Source organism: Perca flavescens, chromosome 1, assembly GCF_004354835.1.
Source record: "Perca flavescens isolate YP-PL-M2 chromosome 1, PFLA_1.0, whole genome shotgun sequence".
NCBI classification, from domain to species: Eukaryota; Metazoa; Chordata; class Actinopteri; order Perciformes; family Percidae; genus Perca; species Perca flavescens.
In genome coordinates this window covers 13,432,949-13,449,262 of record NC_041331.1, presented here as the reverse complement: position 1 = coordinate 13,449,262, position 16,314 = coordinate 13,432,949, and the positions used below count along the sequence as shown (strand labels likewise).

The 16,314-nt window shown below is 41.0% G+C and overlaps 2 protein-coding genes across 6 annotated transcripts in view; one reads left to right on the top strand and one right to left on the bottom strand.

The window, feature by feature from the left end:
• Positions 1 to 1,100, bottom strand: part of ddb1 (damage-specific DNA binding protein 1) — a 61,059-nt gene extending 59,959 nt beyond the window's left edge. The window contains exon 1 of the mRNA XM_028574512.1: positions 908 to 1,100. Within this exon, the coding sequence (XP_028430313.1) occupies positions 908 to 968 (61 nt within the window). The 5' untranslated portion in view covers positions 969 to 1,100. The remainder of the gene's footprint in view (positions 1 to 907) is intronic.
• A 755-nt stretch (positions 1,101 to 1,855) lies between these two features.
• LOC114554678 (cilia- and flagella-associated protein 70) lies at positions 1,856 to 16,294 on the top strand. Of its 5 annotated transcripts, none has more exons than XM_028576665.1 (27): positions 1,856 to 2,001; positions 2,840 to 3,026; positions 3,715 to 3,810; positions 3,979 to 4,043; positions 4,303 to 4,383; positions 4,853 to 5,044; positions 5,331 to 5,513; positions 5,877 to 5,971; positions 6,517 to 6,607; positions 6,777 to 6,914; positions 7,099 to 7,254; positions 7,460 to 7,549; positions 7,799 to 7,890; positions 8,187 to 8,247; positions 8,357 to 8,539; positions 8,782 to 8,913; positions 9,000 to 9,128; positions 9,504 to 9,637; positions 10,096 to 10,211; positions 10,485 to 10,724; positions 11,421 to 11,566; positions 11,936 to 12,088; positions 12,449 to 12,610; positions 13,084 to 13,173; positions 13,889 to 13,990; positions 15,087 to 15,134; positions 15,565 to 16,294. In XM_028576665.1, exons 1-27 carry the CDS (start codon positions 1,930 to 1,932, stop codon positions 15,661 to 15,663), a joined length of 3,333 nt encoding a protein of 1,110 aa, XP_028432466.1. In that variant the 5' UTR covers positions 1,856 to 1,929; the 3' UTR covers positions 15,664 to 16,294. The 5 variants fall into 5 exon arrangements, with proteins under 5 accessions (XP_028432466.1, XP_028432458.1, XP_028432474.1 ...); XM_028576657.1 differs by having other exon boundaries at positions 7,099 to 7,263; XM_028576673.1 differs by lacking the exon at positions 4,303 to 4,383 and having other exon boundaries at positions 7,099 to 7,263.
• Positions 16,295 to 16,314: the final 20 nt, after the last annotated feature.

Genomic DNA, 16,314 nt, shown 5'->3' with positions numbered 1-16,314 from the left:
AAGATTCACACCCCTACTAAAAAGGTAGACAAATAACAGGAATGGGACCTGACAGCAATATTGACATAAAAAAATCCCAATTTTCTTGACCAAATATTTTTTTTATAGATAGTGTGGCGATATTTGGGGCATGCTTATTGGTGCTTCTAAAATATATTTAGACTAGGGTGGCAACTAACAATTATTTTCTCTATAGATCGTCGTATTAGTTAGGACTCCAATTTACTATGTCAGCCTATGAAAAGTCAAAAATAATAACCCCCACCATAAAGTACCTGAGCCCTACCTGTGATGTATTAAAATAATGTTTTTTGGTTAAAAGTATCATATTTACCATACTATTCTACAATAATATAAAGATGTGAAACAGAGAAAAGCAACACAATGTTCACATCTGATAGACTAAACCAGGCTCATTTCACTCAACTAGATTCATGACTCAAGATGCTTATTGCCACTCCGGTTATACCAGATTGCTAAAATACCCCATGTATGTATGTATCACGCAGTTTGGGATATAGCTATGCAGTGGTATGATCATGTTTGTCAGCAAGAGAAAACGCATTTTGACCTGGGGTAACGATAACCAAACTAGGCACGACAACTAGCTAACGTTAGATCCAAAAGAAGCACTGACGATAGTTATGTGCGTTAGAACAAACAAGACATAAACAGATAAGAGACGTGTGTGTGTGTGTGTGTGTGAGTGGGTGTGTGTCAAGACTTGCACACAGACGAGTATGCCTAGAATAGCAAGTAAACATTTGACTTAGCAAAACAACAGCTAGCTGCTACCACAGGCCTGTCTGGAGCACTGTACTTGTAGCGCGGGAGCACAGCTAGCACGCAGGTGGCAAATGTCCAACCACTGCACAACTGCAAAGAGAAACAAACAGCGGATATTTACCTGTGATGCAGGCATTGACTGCCGTAGGTTTCTGAGCGGTTACCACGTAGTTGTACGACATTTTTTTGACAACAACAAAAGACAAACACCAGAGTAGTGTTTTAATCCCACACAAGTGACAAAATCATTGATAATAAAAAACCGGAAGTAGTTAGGTGAGCCGTTTAGGCACAACAGGCAGCGAAAGAGCGGTGACTGTGAGTTAGAGCGCCCCCTCTGTCGCGGAGGAATGTATAGGAATCCTAATCCTAAAGGATTAGGATTCCTATACATTCCTAGTACATGTCTTTGAGTTGACCTGTTAAGGTTTACACTCTTAACTACATTAAAATATCCAGTAGACCTACATACTTGGTTGAATGATTACTACAATGTACACAGTGCAATTATAATTCATTCAGTTCAGGAAAGTTTACTTTGAGAGAAGGGCCTCCTGCTGCAGCTGCCCCACCAGCACTATTACACAGCTCAATATTTAATGTCCCTGAATACAGTAGCAGGTGAAATGCTACTGTGCATTAAGTGAACAGAGAGGGAAACCAACATGTATGACTATATTCTATTTCTCACTTTAATCCAAGATGAAAAACTAAAGGCAAGCAATATTTTCCTTGTGTAGTGAAAAGCACTATAAACAAGTAGATACAATTACACATAATAAGTGTAATTTTTCTTAAATAACTGTCACTGTTGAATAAATAACGTTATTAAAAGGGCAGAATCTGGCAACAATGAACGCAGAAATAATGTATTATGCTATTTTGTTTTTTGCTTTATTCCTTCGTTTTGTTTGTTGTTATTTTTTACTCCTATGAGGCTAGTGTTATTTTATTGTTTGTTTTATCATTTAGTTTTTTATAGTAACCTGAAAACCCTTGAAACTGCTTGTCTGCCTATTTCAAATTCTACTTGAACGCAACACCATGTATAGCACTGTTGCCATGGAAACGTGACTGTGTGGCTGTGGTGGATCCAAAGAAAAAAAAGCCACTAAAGGCGTAAAAACATTATAAGTCTACACAATGGAGACTCCTGAAAATAATACAGAAACAAGCTTGAATATAAAAATAACTGTCATCCGTGGAAATAACCTGGTAAGCTCGTTCAAAGTTGGTTAGCTAACTAGTATAATAAAAGTGAAGAACTTCACACAATTGCTAACTAACGTTAGCTAGCTAGCTAATTAACTTTTAACGTTATCTTGATTTACGTAGCTAGCTAACCACCGGCTAGAGCAACAGATGGGCGTTTAACGCGTGTTGCATGAATGTGCATTTTATCTTTAAGTTTAGCTATAGTTAAATAAACAAAAAGTACAAAAAGTTAACACCAAACAACGTTGTTGAATAATGTGTCTCAATAATGCCGGATGGGTCATGTTTAACCCTCCTGTTGTCCTCGGGTCGAATTTGACCCATTTTCAAAAAGTTTAGCTATTTCAACCAAATTGTAAAAAAAAAAAAAAAACCTGGATGGTTCCATACAGCTAGTAAAGTAGATTATCAGTTCACTGCTTTCATTGAATTTGGGTGTCGTATTCAATGTCATGGCATTTGGAGAAGACAAAATCGACAAAAACATCGGGAAATGTGACAAAAAAAAATTGGATATAAGTGAAAACTTAAAAATTTCACTTAAATGTAAACTTTGCAAATGCCACAGTTGAGCACTCAATGAAATGTAACGCTAAGTGATGCGTTCAAGGTTTTATCAGGGCAATCTTCCAATATACCTCATTCAGGATCCAAGTGGCCTGAGTGAGGGTCCTGATTGTTTTTTCTAACTTTAACATAATAGAAACGTTTGGGTGAAATGACTGGTATCGGATCAGGGGCAGATAATACTAGGTTGGAAGACTAGCTGAGGCTGAGAAAGTGTGTGGATGACAGTATCCACCTGATGTTATTATTCTGTTTTTTTTTCTCTTTTCAGCAAGGGAAAAAAGCAGACAGCTTCCAGAGTTTTCTGCAGGTTGAAGTCGATGGAAATGTGCTGGAAGAGTCAGATAAGAAGCAGGTCGACCCTGTGGAGCAGCGTGTTGAATACGACTTTGCCTGCAGCTTCCACTGCCCCAATAACACTCAGGCTCTCAGTGACATCGCCAATAAACCCATCATATGTAAGTTGAGTTTGAAAATGTTGTTCTGTCTCTGACATAACTGACAGTGGAGCTAACCAGCATCTGTACAGTTTCTGAAGATATAGTTTCACTCTATCTCACCTTTAAACTTTTTTTCTGTGGCTCCCTGTAAATTGGCCACCAGCATCTCTCTGATAGCCACACATAACTGGTTATGTCCACATGATACACCAACAGGAAATTGGTACACATTCAAGAATGCTGAAAATACTTCCATCATGACGTGTGTGCATGTAAGTCCATGTGGCTGTGAAAAATATAATTATTGTACGTTTTTTGTTGCACAGGCTAACTATTTTCATTTATTTTTGCTGTCATGGTTCAGAAGAACTGGCTTAATTGTGAAAAATAGCCTTCAAACTTTAAAATTACCAGATTTTGCTGCAATTTTGTTGTTAGGCTATGGTGAAATTGATGAGACTTATTCTGTGCAGGTATGCCTTGACACAGCAGGTCTAGTCCCCCGAATCACCAAAATAATTTGAGCATTGTGACAAGTCTACTTCAGCTTAGACTTAAACATTTATCACTAACTAATTTAATTACACTGGTGGTCATTTCCTCACTGGTGAACGAACAGAGAGGAAGACTTGGAGTTTTCATGGCTCTCAGTACAGCCCTTAGTTTTCACAGCACTGTTGAAAGTGAATGATTTTGTTGTGGTCAGTGACGGTGAGAGAGTTCCTGCCTGAGGAGAAGAAAGCTGAGGCGAAGACACCAGTGCTGGGCCAAGCTGTGGTCGACCTACTGCCGCTGCTACAAGGTACCTGTCACAAGTCCTATGTTTTTATATTGTAATATGAAAATGTGTGTTTTTCCCAAACATCAGTTTCTTTATGTGGCGGTCAGATCAACAAAAATTGACTTCAAAGAGCTTTCCTTACAAGGGCAGGACTTTCACTGTTGGAATGATTTTCTTTTCTGTCTTCAGGTCAGTGCAGCTTCTCGTCAACAGTCCCACTGAACCCAGTGACCTCCCAGGACTCCAGCACCAAGGTTGGTTGGTTATAATGACATAACAATAATATCATTCACTTATTTTCAGGGGCAATAGTCTATATCTACGACGTTTCATTTCCGGGATAGTGATTGGTTGAAAGAAATGCCAATGAACCAGAGCACATTTTTCTCCCATCCCGAAATGCTTATGGACTAGCCAGACCCTCTTCTGCTGCTCTGTGGGCCGCTCAGACCCTAAATACATGGTAGTTGTTTCGTCCAGATTTCTTAATCAGTGAATATTCTACAATCACAGAACAGCCTGAATGTGGAGACAGCAGTTAGAGCCAGACAGAAGCAGGTGTCCAGCCAAGTCATTTTAAAGTCGAAGAGGAAGGTAATCCCATCAACTCACTAGGGCTGGGACTGTTTTAGTTTGGGTGAATATTTGACCTCCAACTTGTCACCAAGTGACACCTTTTACTGTCATATAGAAAAGCTCTCCAGGCCTCTAATCACACCTGCTCACAGTGGGCTGCAGTGCAGGTATCTCAACCATATCATTTAGCATTAATGACAAATATGACAAATAATAAAGTACTTATAGTAATTGTAAAAAGAAAGGCAGCACAGGATAACAATTGTTGACTAGAGGCCAGTATCTTTAAATATGGGCAGGTTTTAGACCAAAAACAAAATTGCTCAATACTGTCCCACCAGTGTTTGAAAAAGCACTTTGAACATCAGGGCAAGAAATCTATGGCACATTTGATGGCCTTTTACTTAATTATGGCATTTGCGGTAAAACATACTGAAACAGTTTATAAATAAAACGTGAATGTGCCTTATGATTTCACCCCCTTTAGCCGCCGACCCTGGACGTGTGTGTTAGTGTGTCGAATCCAGTGCTGTCTGAGGCTGAACTCTCAGCCTCCAACCTGCTGAGGGTAACCGTGGAGACAGCCTACTCCATCCCTGAGTCATGGATGCTGCAGTCTGGCCCTGCCCCTACTCCCTGCACGTTCACTGCTGCCCTGGAGGTCCCGCTTGATGCACAAGTGAGTGTTAAACTTTGCTCTTCATGTAGCTTCTTTAATCTATTTTACTGAACAGAACCAACAACAGGCATATCATATTTAGTTTGTATCTTTTTAATAAAAAAAAAATTAAAAACATTTTAACCCGTCATGATCTTAAGATGTTATGCTGTACAATAGTACTAGCAGTGTTAAATAAAAATGAAACAGAAAACAAATGCTGCCCCATTCAGACCAACTTCAAATCCGAATCTTTCCAGAGTGAAGGATTTTAACAGTGTGGCTGTACAATTCCTCTGACTCCCAGAAAAACCAGGTGCTGGTATTCTGTGAGGGGCAGCTGAAGGCAGGGGGGCAGAGGGAGGAAATAGGCCGACAGAAGAAGAGGCCCCATCAGGCCCTGCTGGTCCCAGGGAATCACTTCCTGCCTGATGCCTTTTTCCAGGCAGAGTCCATAGAACAGGAGGACGGTGAGCTGACTGGCTTGGAGGTAACTGCAAATGTGGCTTGCACCTGCTGCCAATTGTGTTAGCTGGAATGCCTTGGTGCATTGATAGATTTTGCAGTATGGCACATTACTGCCACTAACTATGGAAATATGAAACTGCGTGAAAGTGAGGGATGTCTAATGAATTCCTTTTATTTAATCAATATGACCAGACTTTAAGGTAAACGGCAGTAATTTGACACACAGCCTTAGCTAGTGACTAATGATGTGAGAAGTTTAAGTGCCTTAAAAATATTAAAAGTAGGAAAAGTAAATTGCCCATAGTAGCATATGTAATACTGTTGAAAATTGGAACATTTAAAATTATTCAAATTTCTAGTTACACAGGTCTCAATGTTCCTACAGGACTGGGAGTTTCGTAATGAGGCAGAGACCACAAAGAATAGGGTGAGCTGGGACACAGAGATGTGCTGCTTCCTGGATGTAGGAGGAACTGCCAGGTCAGCTACACACACAACTCACTCCTCTTCCTCTTTTCTGACCACAGTGCTATCTGTTGGCCATGATCTTTACAAGATTCTTCTAGAAAGGAAAAGTCAGTCATCAATTTCTTGGGGCTGTGTCTGGACTTTGAGTAATTTCTTTAAGATAACCACATTTCAGGACTATAAAACTTGGTTCCCTCATTCAGTGCATTTCAGGCCAAATGGAAAGGACATCAGGGAGTCATGGAAGTCACCGACCTTTTTACTAATTTGATCTCAGGCCCATGCAATACACCTGGGATTCTGTGATCTGTGTAACTCTGAAGTTAAACAGGTTTGATGTTTAGAATAACTGTCAAATCCCTGGGAAGAAAACTGGTTACTACAGCAACAAATAATTGCTTAGGAAAGATGCATGAGTTATAGCAAAACCAAAATAAACATACATAGAAGAACATCAGAACGTTTGTGAGTGTATTGCCGTATCCGGTGTGTAAATAAAATACAGAACGAGACATACAGAAAAAAACAAATCTGAAACTATGTGTATCAATATTTAGGCTGCGGCAGAAGATCACTGAGAGCAGACTGTGGCCGGTTGAGATAATGAGGCCGTTGGCTCCGCTGACAAAGGCAGCAGAAACTAAGACGGTGAGGGAGCTTTGTTGTCGATAACCTATGTTAACGATAGTGTCAGAAATGTCCCCTCTCTGTACTGTATTGACCCTGCAGTGTTAGCTCTTTAGCCTGAACCAAATTTAAGAAATGGGGGAAAACAGAAACGATAATTTCAGGCAAAATTGTGTGTGTGTGTGTGTAGCAAGCTGAGGAGAACCCAGAGATCCCCTTCCACGGTGTGGCATTTGTGGACATGGGGCGGCTGCTGTATCCTGGAGTCAGCCGCATCCGAGGAGCATACAGCATTCAGCCCTTCTCCGAGGCTGAGTTGCTGAAAAAGGTCACACAAATATACACATCTAAATTTGCTTTAATTTCTGTTCATTATTCGTAGTTCTTGATCTGGGTCTGTATTAACAGGATCAAGTATCACATAATGTCTGCCGAGAATGGCAAATGGAATTCCACGTGCTTTTTAAAGTAACACACTTTATTCAAGTCATAATCTTGTACTTACTGTAAAGGCCAAGCGGAGTGTCAGTGTGTTAAAGGAGCAGGCCAATGCTGCAGCCAACCAGGCCAAAGCTTGTGCTGCCGCAGCTGGAAGCTTTAACAAGGCAAAGGCAGGGAAGAACTTGGATGGAAGGGGAACAAAGGATCCCAAGGAGCCAGCTAAAAAGGTTTGCAAGGTTGTGATGGTTAGAAGAGATGACTTTTTGCATGACATTTTAGTCAAGAGAATTTCCAGGGGCTTGGAAAATCATATATATCAACTTGAGCAAACTCGTTTTTTTTATCTCACAGAAATTGAAAGTCTTTAAACTTGACATACAAGTTGTGTTTGTTAAGGCTGGACCCTAATGTTACCTGTTTTCATTATCGCAGCAACCTGGTAGTCAGAGCAGATTGGCTGCAGCCGACGTCGTTGCCGACAGTGTATCCGAAAATGAGCTGAACGTCAATACCGAGGGAAATGTAAGCTTCCACTAAACAAAAACACAAACTGTACAGTAATAAACAGTAGGCATCATTTACTGGAAACTGTGGTTGTGGTTACAGTTAAATACAGATCCAGTGGGAGCAGCAGCAATACAAACTCCTGTTGTACAGTACATCCTTAATACTGTAATATAATATAAACCTTTATTCATTCTAAATGCTTGCTGTTATGTCATATTTTGGAAATCCTCTAGCATATTAACACCTCATTCCTGTTAATGGCAGATGTATGTGGAGGCCAAAACTTATATTATCATTGAGATAGCCTTGGAGAAACCGCTGGTACCCAAACCATCTCCAGAGGAGCTGTCCAGAAGGTAATGTGTTTAAAAATCTTCCACGTGTTCCGTGGTCACTTAGTTTGACCTGGTTGTATTGGTGACGTGATACTGTCTTGCAAGATTATGGTCTGAGCTTTAAGAACGTACGAGCTCTCAGAAAACGTTAACTTTTTATTAAAATGAGCTCTTACTCATTTAAAGGCATCATTTCTATTAGTGACAGATTTATACCAAATTGCAGTCTGGTCTATTACATGTGGTTGCTACCCCTTTTTTTTCTGTGGAACACAAATGGGTGAGAATGTGCTAAGACGTGTCTCTATTTCCTTCAGGGTAAAGGCGTTGATCCCACCCAGATCTCCACTTCCAGCCGGTCCAAGCAGAGCAGAAAGAGTAAAACAGTGTACACATATATAACACAAATAACACACACAATGAGCCACACACCACTAGACACACTGCTTACTTGCTGCTTTCTCTGCACGGGTGTGTGCTCCTGCAGGCAGTGCTGGACTTCCACAGGCAGGTTGGCAACGTGGTGAGCCATGTTTCAGACCAGTATGAGGAATTGTTTGGAGCAAGATGCAAGCCATCTGGGGACTGCAGCCGGGAGCAAAAAAAAGTTCAGCTGATGGGAACGCTCAACGTCTCTGCGAGATACTTTACCTTTAAGGAACAGATGAAGGTCAGAACAACTGCACACATTCTTGCAGACGACTAAACTAGTAGCCTATTTTTTTATTTTTATTTTATAAATCTGTAGCCCTTCAGGTTTTTTTTACTGGCGGTGGTTGCTTCTTGGGTGTGTGTGTGTGTGTGTGTGTGTGTGTGTGTGTGTGTGTGTGTGTGTGTGTGTGTTTGTGTGTGTTTGTGTGTGTGTGTGTGTGTGTGTGTGTGCGTGTGTGTGCGTGTGTTTCTGGTGTGTAGCATGCAGTGGTCAGGATTGTACGTGACAAGATGCAGCGAACAGAGCCATTCACTGACCCTCAAGAGCTAAAGGCTTTTGTCAGCAAGCTCTACGTCTACCTGGTGGACGAGATGCACATAGCTGTCAACAAGGTGATGCACACACACACACATACACACACACACACACACACACACACATATATATATATATATTACTTTTATGCTCTAATCACCAGATTTATTCAGATGGCGTTGATGATGACTCCCTGAATGAGATCCAGTTGACTTCTTCTCAGCTCAGCCACTTTGCCAGAGAGGCTAAGCTTACTGGGGATTATCAACAGGCTGTTCAGTACTACCAAGAGGTACAATAGCATACAATAGCACTTTCATTTCCTGGTACTTCTGCTCTATACTCATAGTAAATGAAGAAAAGAACTTGCTGGAACCACCCCCCCCCCCCTCGAAAAAAAAGAATTCTATACTCATGAAAATGATTTATAAACAGGGCAGGGTTGACAAACAATCACAGACATCCATTTATCCACTCTTTTCAGACCTATAAATTAATTGTTTGTCACAAATATGCCTTCAATTATTGTACACACTGGCTTCCGTTTGTCTATTATCCTTGGAGCATATCAGTGTTTTTGTGTGTTTGTTGTGTCAAGTTGCCATAATGACTCTGGCTGGTAAAATAACTAAAGTGGCCACTGCATTTTGTGTTTGTTCCCCTGCAGCTGGTGGTGAGGCACCCAATGGAGCCCTCCCACAAGTTTGAGTGGGGAAGCCTTTACATGCTGACTGGAGACTACATGAAGGCTAAAGAGTGTTTCCATGACGCCGTGTCCATCCAGCAGGCACACCAACCCAGGTTAGAAATACTCCAGTATATATATATATATATATATATATATATATATATATATATATATATAGCTCAACACTGAAATCCTTAGTCCGTATATCGTGATTGTTTATATATCATTGAGAATGAAATCAATGCCAGGTGTCTGTTGGCATTGTGTAACAGGACTAACTGACAAACTCATCAACTTTACTTCCTGTCATGATGTTATTCACCTCCACCTTATCACTTATTGTCTATAGCTAGAGGTGTGAAATCACTTGTCATTTGTACATTTAAAACTGTGTGAGACTATAACTTTGCATCACAACCAATACAAAAAGAAAAGGTAGAATCAGGGGCAGCCCACCATTGGATGGTGACTCAATGGTTTAGTTTAAACAAGCAGCCAAATAATCTGATGTAGGCACAAAAAAAAGTGAACTGGGAAGTCAGGACCTGTGTGTATTCTCTTGTTTCTCCAGCCTGATGATGTGTGGGGTCTTGGCAGAGATGTTTGAGCATCATGATGAGGCCCAGACCTTCCTAGAGAGAGCTGCCAGCATAGAACCGCCCAGTGTGGTGGCCTGGGTGCTGCTGGGTGAGATGAAAGTTTGTATTCCTACTCACTGCTGTACACAGCAGTGCAACAACACAGAACACACAGAGACTGCTAATATGGACACGCTTTTATCAAATATTGCCATTCGTCATACGTCAACCCCCAATATGATGGAGGTTCTTGTGAGGTTACAGCTACACAAGGCACTTTGAATGCTATTTTCTATGTGTATTTTTTATTAGTTAGATTTCAGAAGAGATGCATGCTGGGAATTGTACATTCTCATTTTACGTTTCTGGGTCTGCTGTGTAGGTTTGCTCCATGAGAGCCAGAGCGAATCAATCCTGGCTGAGAGGGCTTTTCTGGAGGCCAGAAAGCAGCTGAGGGCAAAAGAAGCAAAGAAGCAAAGACTGAGGCAGGAGGAGGAGGAGGAGGAGGAGGAGGAGAAAGACAGGGAGAAAGACAAGGAGGACCAAAATGAGAAGGAGAAAGACAAGCGTGAGGAAGAGGAGATGGCCACGCCTGCATGTCAGTCTGCCACTATTAAGAAAGGTGATATGCATTGGGATTAAAAGCATGTAATGTCTCTTCATCTGAATGAAGTTATGTGTTAGTTTTCTCTCGTCACATGAGGGCAACCAGGCAGCAAACATAAACGCCATTCTTGGAGAGAAAAGCAGTAAAGATAGTAGCGAATGTGGTGATATCTGTATCATGGGTGACTGAGAAAGCATAATTTGGGCTTTGGTTTGTACTGGGAGTGTTTCTGGTTCCAGTTCTCCTGGATCTGCGATGTTGAAACTCGACTCACATCTTTAACACTACATAGAGTACATGATGAAACACACTGAGATGCATTAACATTCAAAACATTCAAATAAATTCAAAACATATTTCATTGTTATTGACATTTGTTATAAACTCTCAAATAACAGGAAAGGGTGTATTTTCAGTGTGAAAAGGACAAGTTGTCAGTAATTGATTGTAGTTTTTGTTTGATTTCCATCTTGGTGCATCTACCGGGACAGAAAATCTCAACATTTTAAAATAAAGAATGTTGATAAACAACATAACCTATACATTTTTAGATGAACTCTGTTGGCAACAGTCACCTATAAATAAGACTTGTCTAATCTCTTCTGTCTGTGATACGCTTATTGGACTTCAGTGCACTTCAACCTAAAGGTCTTTGGGCGGTGACTATGGGTACCAAATGCTACCTGGCAATGTTGCTGTCATTTCTCTTAGACACAGAGTGTGGAGACCAGGACTCAGAGGTGCAAGCAGAGCCTCCTGCACAGAGTGTCAGCTCCAGATCAGCTCCAGCTGAACTCTCCTCAGAGAACATTTACACCGAGACAGTTCAGTTCCTGCTGCAGAACATTGCCCTGCAGGTAAAAACACACATGGCTGGTGGTTTGCCATGCTGACCAGCCAGCTGCACTCACAGTTGTCAAATAGGAATGAAAACAACCTATGATGTACGACCATTAAACATCTGGAAAATGACAGCTGTGGAAAAGACATATATTGTGGGAATCAAAACACATTGTGGAAAAGGGCAATAGGAACAGAGATCATCTGCAAGTTTTTTTTTTCTTCCTATTATACATTTATTGTAAAAAGTATTTATAATGGCACATTAAAATCAACAATGGCTACTGTTGTCAGCAGTAAAGGTTCAAGCAAAATGAAACAACAACATGGCCTTGTTGTGGTTGCTAGCAGTTATCAGCAGTCAGTCACTGTTTTCCTGTTGTCAGATGGCGGAGCGTGCTCTGTCCCTGGAGCTGCTGTGTTCAGCTGGTGGTCGCAGTGTCTCCTATCTTCTTCATCAGGCCCAGCTGCAGCTGCTCAGAGCCGACTACTGCAGTGCCGCCGCCAGCCTCAAGGAGGCGCTGTTTCACGGAGACCAGGTACTCGCACTCTTTACTTCTGGCTGCAACACTGAGTAAGGGCTGTTTGCAGCAAAGATTCACATTTAGTTTGGGATTCATGAACTTCTTTCACCCCGTTGTTGTTTGTATACTATACTATATATTTACTGTCCTTTTTTAAGGCAAAGTCAGAAATGTAGTGGTATGTTCATGGATAAAAGACTCATTTTGGATCATTCTTTTCAGAGGATATAGGGACTCAGTTTATTTCACAACCTTTTTAGTTAGATTTAGTCTGTTAATATTCATGTGATGTGACCACACACGCAAAAGCACCTGATTAAACTAGCCTCTCTTCTGAATCGCTGACCTGAGAAGTGTTGTCCACCCTGTGAGCAGGATGTGGATGCGTGGGCGCTGAATGGTCACTGTCACTACCTGCAAGGGTCGTTCAGTGATGCCCAGGAGAGCTATGAGCGGAGCCTGAACTTCCTGCAACTGCCATCAGACGCTCACCTTGTCCTACTCCGCCTGGGATCCATCTACCTCCAGCAGGGGAAGGTCAGACATTGAGACAAGCTTCACTGCTCTCTGATCAGTCAGACAGTTTACTCATGTGTACTGTATCTGCTGATGAATCAGCCTGGTGCATTTCCAGGAAAGATTACACATTTAACCTGTCATTCTTAAACTCTACCAGCCACAGGCGGGGCTGCCACGCATCTCGAAAAACTAGGAACTCTAAAATACTGTAATAAGGCATTCTAGTCATAGTACGTTTTTCTAGAATAGCAAAAAGTCAGGAACAATGGATTTTCCTGGACACATTTTTAATTTAACAATTATGATCAAGTTGCTATTGTATTGCTACACATGAATTTCTATATCAATGTGAGTGTTTCATAAAAAGAGCATTGTGCTGTATAAACCAGGCAGTTATTCTTATATTCCTATTTGACATTGTAAAACATCTTGTATGAAGCAACTAACTACAGTGTAATTAAATCTCTTATTTTTATGTTTTTAACTTTCAGTTTGAACAAGCCAAAGTTGTCTACCTGCAGGCTTGTGAGCAGTCTCCGTCCTGCCTGACCTGGCTGGGCCTGGGCACCGCCTGTTACCGGGTAAAACTCCACCTCCACCTCCACCTCCAGAACAATGAAGGAAACCTGGAATTATATTGAAATCCAGTTTAAGTCTGGTTTTGAATAGTCTGTATCCTTGACGTTCCACTTTTGGGATTGCTCCGGTGCCGCAGGAAATTCCACCGGATGCATTTCGCCGATGTCCGTTTCCTTCGGCTTTCTTTGTGTTGGAATTCTAAACTCCGGTGGATTTCTGAGGACTATGGTTAACTGCTCCTCAGATCTCTGCAGGGTAAATCCAGACAGCTAGCTAGACTTTCTGTCCAATCTGAGTTTTCTGTTGCACGACTAAAACAACTTTTGAACGTAGACATGTTCCAAAACAAGCTCCTTCCCGAGGCTGTTTTGCAGTGGCTCCGTGCGGAGCTTAGCGCCGCCCATGACGATTGGACTAGCTAGACCTTCCTCCGCAGCACTGTGGAGGAAGGTCTGGCAAAGCGAGACTAGGTTTTGAAAGGCTTCAAAGCAGTCTGATTAATACATTGTATCTTGTGACATTACTGTGTTAAAGGCAGTTAATGTTTGGGTAATTTCTTCACCAAAACAGCTGAACAAAGCCCAGGTACTCTTGGATCTACTGTATAGTTCGCCAACAAGCTCACATAAACAAGACAGCTGTGGAGCCTTATTTTTTTTTCATTTACTTTGTAAAGGAAGTGAGCCTTGTTGTGTTTGTGTATATCTGTTTGTGTAGCTGGAGGAGCTGTGTGTAGCTGAAGAAGCTTTGACTGAGGCCAATCATTTGAACAACCAGAATGCAGAGGTGTGGGCTTACCTGTCTCTGATCTGCCTCAGGGTGAGTGGAGACAGCGCTCTGAAAACACACCAGTTGTGTCCCAGTTCAAGCTCTGCCTCCCTTAAAGGAGAAATCCGGTGCAAAATGAACCTAGGGGTTAATAACAAATGGGCACTGAGTCTACCGTTCTCTGGGATATGTTTTCATGCTAATCGAATGGGACCAGTTTTATCGCAAACCGTGAATTAGCTTATAACGCTAGTCATCGGGGCCACGCGAAAGTAAAAAGAAATCGCTATTTCTATACCACTAACAAGGCTCAAAATAGCACCACACTTCCACGGTAGCATAATGAGGGTCCCTACATGTAAACCGAAGCATTGAGAACTTTGTAAGTGTACAGACAGTTTATTAAAAAGATAGTTTACAAAGACAGTATCGTTCATGTACAGGCAGGCGCCATCTTGGGAAAATCAGTCGAACGACGAACGCCGTGCAACCAGTAACCAGTAATCAGTAACATAGCTCAAGCACGGCGTTCGTCGTCTGACTGATCGTGACGTAAACTGTCTGTACACTTACAAAGTTCTCAATGCTTCGGTTTACATGTAGGGACCCTCATTATGCTACCGTGGAAGTGTGGCGCTATTTTGAGCCTTGTTAGTGGTGTAGAAATAGCGATTTCTTTTTACTTTCGCGTGGCCCAACGACTAGCGTTATAAGGTAATTAGCGGTTTGCGCTAAAACTGGTCACATTCGATTAGCATGAAAATATAGCCCAGACAACGGTCGACTCAGTACCAATTTGTTGTTAACCCCTAGGTTCATTTTCCCCCAAAAATGTAGCCTTTCTTTACCCAAACATGAGTTGCACATCTGGTAAATGGTCCTTAGTGTCCCATGATCCATTGTTAACTGAAAACAAGACCTTGTCATATTGCTCAGTGAGCCTGGACTTCATTTGAGGAGGAAAAGCAAGTTCTGCTTAACCCTCAGGTCCAACGAAAGACATCTTTGTGACCTATGTCATTACAGGAATGCAGCCTCGGAATTGGGACACAGTTCAACACAGATTCACTTTTTCACTGTCTGCAGCTGGATTTTTCGAGGCCCGCAGAGACCTGAACTAACCATGTAATGAACCTTTTGTTTTCAGTCTGGCAGACAAGAGGAAGCAGAGCAGTTTTATAAATATGCAACAAGGGTGAGTTAGTCTAGTGTTTTTATTAGTCATTTAAAGTAGGGCCGGGACCAGTTACGGATTTATTGTTAATATCGATAATGCCGCAATACAGCAAAATAATAAATTTGTTTCAGTGTTACATAAAACACAGCAAAAACTAAGCTTTTGGATTTCTTGAGTCAGTCAAATATGTAGCATTATTAACTGAATAGAAAATTCTTTCATATAGATTACTGGTTTTATACTAGATTGTTTTGTCATCACATAATCCAGGCCTAGAAGTATTTATCCTTCATTTTGTCACAATATATTCATTTGAATAAATGACATGTAACAAATGTAACAAATAATACATTAGTCCAAGACCTTTTTAAAAGTCATACCTCTGTTTTCATTTCTCATAAAGAAACTCCCATCTAACAAAAACCTGTTCTATTTTCTTTGTGTACAGTTCAACCTGCAGAAGGAGTCCCTCTTCAAAGAGTTCAATGACCTGAAGGATCAGCTCCGCTTCGCTCATCTGGTGTCATGCTTTGGAACAAGCTCATAAATCATTTGACCAAGTACATTTCATACAAACACACACACACATCTCAAAAGACATTTTATTGGATTTTAAACATTTAACACTTCTTGTGAAAATGAAACACAGCCCGCTCGGATGCACATGATGGGTCAGATTTTACAGACAGTTGGAGATTGGTAACTGTTTAAGTCATAATAAAGTTAATCCCTGTTCAATATCGACACAACAAACAAACTCAAAGCAACACACATAGTCTGAAATGTATATAAAACAACTGCAGCATTAACAAAAGACAAGAAAAAGGGCATGTGGTGACAGGTATCAACAGAATATATTAAATCATCTCCCATTTCATTTTTTCATTTTTACCATCTGACCAGCAAAACAAGCCTGATGAGACGTTGTTCTAAAACGTCTTACCAGATTTTGGCACAATCCTTCGAAAGGAAATGCTATGTGGAATAGATATTTTGGCTACAATTCCTGTCAATTAGTTTTTTTATAATATATGTTTTGCAACACATGCATTTAGGCCTGAATGTATTTCTTATTTTAAATTTGAAAATGAATGTTCCCAAAAATGTAGCTGGTATTGTGATTGAAAATGCATTTAAAATACACTGTATTAAAGTGGCCATTTTGTCCCCCATTTTAAGTATGGATTTCCAAATGCAC